This window comes from Eublepharis macularius, chromosome 12, assembly GCF_028583425.1.
Source record: "Eublepharis macularius isolate TG4126 chromosome 12, MPM_Emac_v1.0, whole genome shotgun sequence".
Lineage (NCBI taxonomy): Eukaryota > Metazoa > Chordata > Lepidosauria > Squamata > Eublepharidae > Eublepharis > Eublepharis macularius.
The window spans coordinates 48,061,733-48,072,464 of record NC_072801.1 but is presented as its reverse complement, the minus strand read 5'-3'; the positions used below and the strand labels follow the sequence as shown (position 1 = coordinate 48,072,464).

At 45.6% G+C, this 10,732-nt stretch overlaps 1 protein-coding gene across 1 annotated transcript in view; it reads left to right on the top strand.

Moving 5' to 3' along the window:
* Positions 1 to 671: 671 nt before the first annotated feature.
* SHANK1 (SH3 and multiple ankyrin repeat domains 1) overlaps positions 672 to 10,732 on the top strand; it is a 64,859-nt gene continuing 54,798 nt past the window's right edge. Inside the window, exons 1-2 of the mRNA XM_054993319.1 lie at positions 672 to 878; positions 7,688 to 7,891. Coding sequence (XP_054849294.1) covers positions 672 to 878; positions 7,688 to 7,891 — 411 coding nt within the window. The remainder of the gene's footprint in view (positions 879 to 7,687; positions 7,892 to 10,732) is intronic.

The following is a 10,732-nucleotide window of genomic DNA, read 5'->3' as shown; positions in this document are numbered from 1 at the left end:
AGGATCCTCAGGTGGGCTATAGAGCCCATCTGCAGAGCCATGAGTTGCTGTATACTTTTTGGAAAGATTGCCCTACTAGTGTGCACATGTAGAGGGAAGTTCTCCCCAAGTTCTGTCTCTGCAACATGCTGAGAAGAAGGATAAAACCACAAGATGAGGCCGCACAGCAGTAGAGAGTATTCTTCCATGGCTTTGACCTTTGTCTTGTGGCTCACTACAGTACACCTTCTGGCACTTGGACTGGATTTCCTTTTGGTCTCCTGCCCAAGGTCCTGACCTTAGTTAGGTCTCTGCCCCCTTCTTCCTGACTTCTGATTTACTATCACAAGTATGCAATTCAGTGGGTCCTGTGCTACTATCCAGGCTTTGATCCCTGGTCTGGAAAGACTGAAGACCACTGCCTTTCTGGTTTGTGTTGGGAAGTTGATAGCAGGGGAGGGAAAGATTTGCTTTTTCCCACTTTGCATGACAATTTATGTGCATAGGTGGACGTTTTGGTCTGTCCCATTTGGTATGGGCATGTATGTGCATGAGAAGATACCTTCTGTGATTTTGAGTGGCACACCTGCTTAGGCATGCCTGCTGCATCTTTCTTACCACTCTCCCAACCATCTCTTTCTCTGTCTTCCCCCTTACAGTGTAGCCAGTGATGGTGCCTAGCACCCCCGACGATGCCCCAGAGCCCCGAGTCAAGCGCGGAGGAGGAGCACCTCTCCCAGTGCCCCGAGGGGGAGTCGGGCTCGGAGAGCTCCCGCGAGGGGGCCAGCCCCCCGGCCAGCCCTGCTAATCCTGGCCATAGTCACTCCATGTCAGTACCTGAAGACGCCCACTTCAGTATGATGGTCTTCCGAATTGGCATTCCTGACTTGCACCAGACGGTGAGGAGCTGGGATAAGGAGGTGGGGGTGGGAACGGACCATGGGAGAACCTGGGGGGTCACCAGGGCCATGAGGTTTAGCTGAGGTGGAAGGCACGCCTTCCTGGTCTGGCTGGGGGTAGCAAGTTCCTCCATAACTGAACAAATGATGCCAGATTTCTTGCTTTTAATTCTGCCTCCTTTTCTCGTGTGTGAGCGAGTGTGTGTGTTAGTCCCCTTGATTGAGCCATCTGGATTGTTTCCACTCAATTAACAAAATCTTCATCAATTAATTGTTTCAGTTTTAATTGATTAAAATTGCACATGAGTAGAACAATCATTCTAAAGAAAATGCATTCATTCTTTGTTTATAAACAAGGCGTATGTGTGTAGCGTTCTGGCTCTGTCTTGCCCAGTTCCCCTCCTTGCTACAGCCCCCATCACACAAGACTTTTATCCATGCAGGTTCCATGAATCCCCAGCACAGCTTTTGTGAGTAGCCAAAGGAGAACCTTTCTCCTCTTTTTTTTTTTTGACAGAAAACTGCTTGGATCCAACCCCCCATCTCTGAAGAATCATCTAGGCATGGGAGAGCTATGCTTGGGTCTCTCTCTTTCTGTACCCTGCAGCTCAGGAGGGGGTCTAATTTCTTCTAGGGAAATGGTGGGTTAGGGGAAAGGGGTTAAGCCCCCTGTGCCTCACTACCACAATCCTGACACAGGCACTGCTTTTTGAGAAAATTGAAGACTTTGGGAGACTGAATCATGGATCTGTTGCATCTAGTCCAGTTAAAGGACAATGAGACATTCCATCCTATGTGGCAGAGAAAAAGAGCTGCCTCTTCTATATAGATCTGTAAGCGCCTGCAGTAAAAACGTTCAGTGCAGAAAAAGGTTCAGCAAGGTTCAGCGGTTAGAGTGTCAGACTAGGATCTGGAAAACCCGGGTTCAAATCCCCACTCTGCCATGGTAGATTATTGGGTGACCTGGGGCCAGCCACTGTTTGTGTGTCAGCTTAGCCTACCTTAGAGAGTTGTTGTGAAGATGAAAGGAAGGCGGATAGAACAATGTTGTAACCTGCTTTGGGTCCCCACGGAGGAGGAAAGCAGGTTATAATAATTCTCAATTTTTTAAAAAAAGTTGGCCACTTGATTCCTCAGGGTTCCTTTTCGATGATCAAAAGATTTTAATTGATTAGAGTGATTCATCCACTCCATGTCACAGCCCTGATGATTTTGTTTGGTTCTTGGATTTGGGTGTGTTTCATCTGGTCTGAGGCTTCTTGTTCTCCCTAGGGATGCTGTGGCATGTGGACAACATGGTGACCTTTGATCCCATGAATTAGTTGAGGAGGGAAAAAGTTAACAGGCAGAAGGATTCTGCATAAAGTGGCATGCGTTTCACCAGAGGCCCTTCAGATCCTTAATTTTGCAATACAGGATGTCAGGAATAGAGTGAGACATTAGGAGAAAGGCAGTTTCTGGTGGGCCGAAAGAAACCAGGGCTTCCCTTCTTGGCTGTGCCTCCACCCCATCCCCACCTCAGTCTCTAGAGGAGTAATTAATGCAGGACTGGATTCATCCTTAGCTCAGTCAGCACTAAAGAGATCTAGCTCCTTTCCTCTCTTCATTAGCAATAAAACCAGGACACTCAGCGATGCACGCACAAACATCGCCACCAGCACAGGTCCTTTCATCCAGCAGCCCTTTGATAAAAAGAGCCGGCTGCAGACCCATGCAAACTGTGCTCTCTCGTCCCACCCTTCCCGCAAGTTCCTTGCATAGCTGCGCAAGCACTTCCTGAGCAGCCCAGAAGTCTCAGCACATAGTTGCCGGCTCCTCATTTCACGGACTGATGCAAGTCTCTGGGCACTCTGCGTACACAAACCTCCTCCCAGCGCCTCTAAGGAGTTAATTAAGTTAATTTGGTTTATTTTTTCAGTCCACCCTATTCCCAAAGTGGGTTCAGGAGTTGTGCAACTGCAACTCTCCAGAAAGTCCACACTACCCTATGACTTCTTTGTCACCTTGAAAATGAGAGCTGGCACGGCATTGTGGTTAGAGAGTTGGACTAGGACTTGGGAATCCTGGGGAATCCCTGCTGTGCTGTGGAAGCTTGCGAGGTGACCTTGGGCCTATCACTCTTTAGTCACTTATTTATTTACTTCATTTCTATCCATCTGTTCACACTGACACTCAAGGCAAATTACAAAATCTAACAAGCAATGCAATCAGACAGCATCATGCTTTCTTAGACCGACCTCATAAGGTTGTTGTTGTGAGGACAGAGTGCAAAAAGGGGAAAACAATGCAACAAGACACTTTAGGTCCCTACTGAGGAGAAAAGTAGAATATAAATACAAAATAAATTAAAATAACTAGCTCACCAGGCTCTTAGTGAGCCAAATCTCTGTCCCAGAACATGTGAACTGACAACCAAGATAATGAGAAAGGCGAGAGGATCTCTATACAAGTGACAAAAGGCACAGATTGGACACTTGTCAGCTTCCCTCAAGTTTTGATGGGAAATGTAGGCATCCTGGTCTCGCAGCTTCTCTCTCTGACTGCTGTCCAATGGACTTTTCAACTGTCACTTGTCCAACATTCCGCCAAGCTGCCTACATTTCCCATCAAAACTTGAGGGAAGCTGACAAGTGTCCAATCTGTGCCTTTTGTCACTTGTGGTTCTGCTCTATGTTCAGAATCCCTTTCCCTCACCATCCAGTACGCACAGTTGACCCCTGCATATATTCAAGAACAGGGAGGAGGGGTGCCTGTGAGACTTTCAAAGTCCTCATGTTTGAGAATAAAAAAACCCCCTTAGGGCCAGGGCTTTTTTGTCAGTCAGAACAGAGGGGAACTGCATTCTGGCACCTCTTAAAAATACCCACATGACTGGTGGGTATTCGGCCATTTCAGGCCCATTTCAGCCCAAAATGGCTGCAGCAGGCCTGAAACGGCCAGGGTCAGGCCGCTCCCAGGCAGGGAGGGTTCCCCCTATGGCAGTGGCCCGTTCCAGGCCAATTCAGGCCCAATCTGAACTGTTTTAGGCCCGTTTCGGCCAGGATCAGGCTGCTGCCAGATGGGGAGGGTTCCCCCGTGTGGCAGAAGCCTGTTTCAGGCCAATTTGGGCCTGATCTGGGCTGTTTTGAACCCATTGCCATTTTGCGCCCATTTTGGCACAATTCAGGCCCAAAATGGCCAAGATCTGGCCACTGCTGAGTGCGGGAGGGTACCCCCATGTGACAGCGGTCCGTTCCAGGCCAATTCAGGCCCGATCCAGGCCATTATGGGCCTGATTTGGCCCAATTTGGGCCCGAAACGGCCAGAATCATGTGCTGCCAGGCAGGGGAGTGGTCTCCCACGTGGCAATGGTGCATTCCAGGCCAGTTTGGGTCTGACTCGGGCCCCCTGTGGAGCGTGGGAGTGCTCCCAGGTGGCCACAGCCTGTGTGATGACATCACTTCCTGGAAGTGACTCATCACGCGGTCCTGAGAGCCCGGATGCTTTGCGCGCACGCATATGATACCCAGTGAGTTCCACCAACTCTTTTCCCAGACAAAAAGCCCTGCTTAGGGGTCACATCAGTTCATGAAGCACCTTAACAATCTTAGAGACCATACAAAATTTTAGTTTTAGTAGGCCCCACTTTGCAGGTTTCCAAAAGAGTAAAACCCATCCAATCCAGAGAGGAGCCCAGAGCACATCATGTCTCTTGAAAAACAGAGCATTCATGACTTTTATATTGCTGTTAACTGGCCACACAGTCCCTGTTTCCTTTCTATTAGCCTGCTTGTTTCCTTAATTCTATTCCATTATCTTCATATTCAAAACACACATCCTCCCCAATACATAGCCAGGAGATTTCCCTCTCCTTCATATGCACTGCTAGGGAGACAGAGTACACTTGAATATAAGACTACACAGAAAGTAAGTCACTTGAGTATTGCTGTGTGAGATGTCTTGTGTAGAGAGCCTCCGAATTATATATCCTAAATACAGCACACACAGATATCCACCCTTATTTTTATTCATTTATTTATTGCAAAGTGAGGCCAACAGGTCTAACAAAGCAAGAGATACTTGCATATTATAAATATATGCTGCCTTTCCAGGACCTCGAGGCAGCTAACCATTCAAAGTTAAAAATATGAAACCAATGAAATTTAAAATACCAATAAAACAGTGTTCACAATTCATAAAAAGATCGAGGAATAAAGAAACAACCATCCTTCCCCACTCCACACAACTATTCACAGGCCTTCCAGAATAGGAATGTCTGCACGAAGATGTCGTTTCATGAGGGAGGGCTCCAGCTCAAAGGCTCCCACAGGTTGATAGAGGTGCAGGTGATCCTTTAGGTAGTTTGGAAACCATTTAGGCTTTGAAGGTCAAAACCAGCCTCTTAAATTGAACCTGGAAACAAAAGAAGCCAGTGCAGCTGAGATATTGCTGTTTTATATGCTTATGCTGGCAAGTGGCATTAAAGGACTTTAGTAGCCACAAGTACCAAATGAAGCTCTTGAACTGTCTTCAAGGGCAGCCCCATGCAGAGCATGTTATAATAGTCTAGTAATGATGACCTCTTTTATTGAGATGCATGAAGTGTTGTCAGAAATGCATATAGGGGTACAAAGAGTATTACCATATGAGACCAGAAGATCCAACACCCCAAGATCTAAATGGAGTTCAGTGAACTACTCCCAACAGGAGATAACATAGCCAAGCCAGGAGGATAATATACATGAACCATTCATTTCTGGAGTGAGCTATAGTAACACATTGTTATTAGTGCCCTGGATCTGCACCCAGTCATTAAATTCATTGGGTGACTGTGGGCAGTCAACCTAACCTACCTCAGAAGGTTGTTGTGGGAAAAACGGGGAGTAGAGAACTTGGAAGCAAAGCACGATACAATTTATAAATAGAGCTACTCCTTAAAAAAAAAATGTATATATATATATATATATATAAAAAAAAGAGCTACTCCTCATTCCTGTTGAGATCCAGTCTGATAGGGTCAGATCTGCATATGAATTCCTACTCAGGAGCGTTGGGCTGGTTTTTTTTTTTAGGGGCAAGGTTTTAAAAGACACACACATCAATGACATGAAGTTGCCCCAAACTGAGGGTCTGTTGGTCTGCATACCTTTGAAGATGACAGATCCACTTGTCACCCCCCCCAAACATTCTGCTGCTCTTTTAAAATGATGCTCCCCCCCCCCCTTCATCTGGGTCCCCTTTTCTATTTGCAGGGGCAACCATGGAAACGGTTGCTAGAGATCACAAATTGTCGTGTCCATGGAAACAGGGATGGAACTGCCAGCATGTGATTGTTTGGTTGTCCCTCCATCACACCTTATCTGACCCTGGAAGTTAGAAGGGGGTGAAGGAAGGGGGTAAGGGCTGCTAGAAAAGTCAGAAGAAGAGGAGGCCAAACTCTAGAACGGAGCAAGGATGTACTACAGATTCCAGTATGACATCTACAGCGACAGCCAAGGGCAGGGAACTTGGTTCCCATTCCAAATATATGTTATCAGCAAAACGGGGCTGCTCAAACTCAGTGTTGCAAGGTGCATGTTCTGTGCTATGGACATTCAAATTTTACGCATAATACGGATTATGTCCACATGGGAAGATTTCTTCCACTCCCTGCACAAACTTGATTTTTCAACCAGAGGAGCACAAAGCTTCTGGATTTTAACTTGCACCATTGTCATAGGGTATTTCACATAGCCTGTACACAAAAGGGCAATTTCCCACAACTGGCTGTGTGGGGCAAGGCAGCAGGCCATAGGGCTTCACATAGCAGATGGCAGGTCTGGAGTGAGCACTAACTGAGCATGTCTGAGACCCAAAAACCCTTTCATGTGGAAGTGACCTACGTCATGCCATTCAAATACTCCTTCTGCAAATGTATATCAAAGTAATCAAATGTGCATGCTTTGTGCTAAATCTAGTCATTTCCATCTGGATCAGCGTATCTGTGTGATGCAGCAGCACTGACCATTTAAAAAAGAATGTATGTCTGGAGGGCATGCGCAGAGGGCATGCGGCCACACAGAAGATCTGTCCCATCCCTAAATTGCCTACAAATATATCCCCACAACCATTTTGTAGTGCTTCTGAACACGAACAGTTTCAATAGTCCAATTTCTGTACCTGTTACCACCTTCTTTGCCTGGAATTCTTTGATGCAGAATCACTAAAAATGGGGGCTACCAGGTTCAATCCATAAACTATTAAGCTCAGTATGTAGTTGATTAATGACAGGCGACTGAGAGTTAAGGGCATCCTTGTCAATTTTTTCGAGCTATTTTTTTCTTGTGTGTTACCATGACAAGGAACGGAAACAAAAATATTTGAAAATGCCCTTTTCTTTTAACGATAGCTATCATTTAGTACACCATAAGCTATTTTACACTCCCTTCAGTTCCTTTAAAAGGAAGGAATCTTAATAACATGCAAATTTATTAAAAGATAATTGATGACTTGATCAAAAGGCAGATAATTCACCAACTAAAAACTCTTTGATCCACTGGCAGGCTTACTAAAAATAAATCACTTGGAATGAATCAGTATTGCAAAGGACAGGGCAGTATTAATCTCAGTGTCCAGGAAGGTTTTGAAAGCAGTAACCCCATACAGATGACCAAATGACCCTCTTTTCTCATCCTGGGGTATCTGGTTGTCCATGTCTTCCAACCACATACATCCATTTCTAATGATTTGGTAGCACTACCATCTATATGGCCCCTCTGCTTTATGGCCGAGGGTTCTTTGTGCTGCTGTGATGCGTCCTTTTAGGTCTCAACCCCCTGTCCCGTTTTCAGAAATGCCTTCGTTTCAACCCTGATGCAGCCATCTGGGTGGCAAAGCAACAGATTCTCTGCACCCTCAACGAAAGCCTCAAGGATGTGCTGAACTATGGGCTTTTCCAGCCAGCCACCAACGGGCGAGATGCCAAGTTCCTGGATGAAGAACGCCTCTTGCGCGAATACCCACAGAGTTTCGAGAAGGGAGTGCCCTACCTGGAGGTAATTCCACTGGTTCCCCAGCATACTCAGAGGAGACCACTGACGCAAAGGAGGCCTGTCATAGTTGTAAGGCAGGAAGATGTCAGGTTGGATCCAGCCAGCTTTTCCACTGGCAAAAAAGGGAGGAGGGAGTTCCCTTTAGCCACCTAAATTACTATGCTGAGGATCCTGGAATGTGCATGAACCAAAGCCATCTGTGACAAGTACTGTAATAAAGAGGGAGATTGGGCAAGGTAGAGAAAAAGCTGGCTGGATATAACTCATCCTCTGGTTTCTGTTTCTGCTATTGTAGAGGAGCAGGCAACAGTGAAGTTGTTCAAATGGCTGTTGATGGAGGATATTCCATCACTTGGTCTAACCACTGGCAAGCCTAGAGATAATAGTTTTTAAAGAGAGTACAATAGAACTATTGTGCCCTATGGTACCAACAGGCTTTTTGTTCCTTTGTCTCTTGATAACCTCTGGTCAAACAGGTGTTGCAGGTTATAGCAGCATTACAGAAACCTTTTTGACTGGAAACATAAGCAAGATGAGAATGCACATCATAGGCAACAATAGCTCTACAGTGCCACCTTCAATACTCTGAAGAAAAAAAATCGTTGTCTTTTCAGGGCATTGCCACACTAGGGTTTTCTATCAATAGAAGAACAAATTGCTCATCTCTTTCATGATGACACTACAAACAATGGGGTGGATCCAGACAGCTTTTCCGCTGCAGAAAAAAGGGGGGAAGGAGTCCCCTTTGGCCACAAAAAAGCTATGATAGGGATCAGGAGACCTGCATGAACAAAATCCATGTATGATGGAGGCTGTAACAGAGACAGGAATCGGGCAAGATTTCATGAAAATCTGGCTGGATCCATTATTTTTCAGATAACTGCATTACTGGCAAACCACCGATATCTACCAGTCGTCATACTGATTTTTTTTTTTTTGGAGGAGTGATGAAGTTGAGCGAAACAAGCAGCAAGAAAATATTCTGGGAGCTCCGAATGGCCCTGGTTTGGAAGAGCTGTTAGGTGGAGATACAGGCAACCATATGTGTATATGCTTCCTGTTTTATCAGCCTTCCTAGCACTCGTTTCTGTGTTGCCTTCAGTGGAGATTTTGGAGATATCTTGAAAAATAAGAAATACATGTGAATTACTAGGTTTCAGCCCTCTTCTCCAAGTAGTGTGCAAGTTCAGTGTAATGGGTAGAGGAGCTGCATATGTCTTGCATCTAATAAATATGCATATATTGGAGTCACTTGGACATTGTGGGGCAAACAACATGACTGGATCTCCAGATGTGTAATCAGATCCTCAAGAGTAGCCATGGGAGGACATGAGAGCCAGTTTTGTGTAGTGATTAAGAGCAGCAGGACTCCAATCTGGAGAACCAGGTTTGATTCCCCACTCCTCCGTTTGAAACCTGCTGGGTGATCTTGGGTCAGTCACAGCTCTTTCAAAGCTCTCTCAATCCCACCCACCTCACAGGGTGATTGTTGTGAGGATAATAATGACACACTTTGTAAATCGCTCTGAGTGTGGCATTAAGTTGTCCTGAAGGGCGATATATAAATTGAATGTTGTTATTTTATTATGATTTAGTTGGAAGCCCTGGCCCTGGGGAAGGGGAAAGCGTAATCCTCTTCTGTCCCACACACTCTTGCCCTCATCAGAAAAACCTTCTCCAGTTACCTCTTTTCCCTCTTCCCTATCAGAGCTACAAGCAGCCCAGAAGGGGGATTTCCAATCAGGGAAATGGCATGGTGTGTCACATTAGGATCTGGGAGATGTGGCTTCAAATCCTCATTCTGCCTTAAAACATGCCCAGGTAACTTTGGGCCAATCAGTCTGTCTTAGCATAACCTACCTCATAGGGTTGTTGTGAACATAAAACAGAGTAAGGGAGAGGAATGTGTGCTGCCATGAAGTTCTTGGAGGAACAATGGAATAAAAATGTACAGGGTAGGTGGAGGGAGGGCTACCCCCTTCCTTTCCCAGTTCCCTGACCCTGGTTAGTGTGGCTGCTTTTTAAAGCCAGATTTCACATCTGGAGTTACAGTGAACTCTGGCATTGCATGGACTTGGGCCTTAAGATACCATTTGGTACATGTGCCACAAACGCTGAGGTTCATTTTGAATTAACAGAGAATTGTCCAACAATCCTGTTTTCTCACATTATACTCTTCTTGATTTGATATCCATGCAGGGCATGCTGTTGCAGAATAAATGCATGCAGCTGACAGAGTAGAAGCTTGGACAGATGTAACTACGTGGTGCAGGAGAGCTGTAATTAGATCTCATGATGTTTACTTTAAGACCAAAAAGCCACTGCAGGGGCATGCATAATTGCGATAGGGACTGCACTGCCGATGGGAGGCAATGAAACCTTCACCCTATACCATATCCCTGATTAAAAAACCAATAGCATCCAATCCCTGAAGTTTCTTTAACCAGTGAGGGAAGAATGATAGGTACAATATAGCAGCTTCAGGGGTTGGTGGGAAATAGCATTGGTTAGTATCAGACTAGGTTCTCAGATTCCCAAGTTCAAATCCCCACTCTGCCACAGAAGCTTGCTGGGTGACCTTGGGCCCATCAGTCTCTCTCATCCTAACCTTCCTCACAGGGTTGTGAGGCTATAGAGACAATTTCAATTCCAGGCCTTCTCTGATGCCCTGATGCTGCTCTTTACTCTCAATGAAAACTTGAGAGCTCTGATTATCGATCCTGGGTACAACACATTCTTTGGCTCTTCACCTTCGAAATAAATGTAGTATTCTTATTTTCATCAGTGAAATGTTGGAGGGTATGATTTCTGCATCTCACTTGTCATGTCTGATTATATAATAAC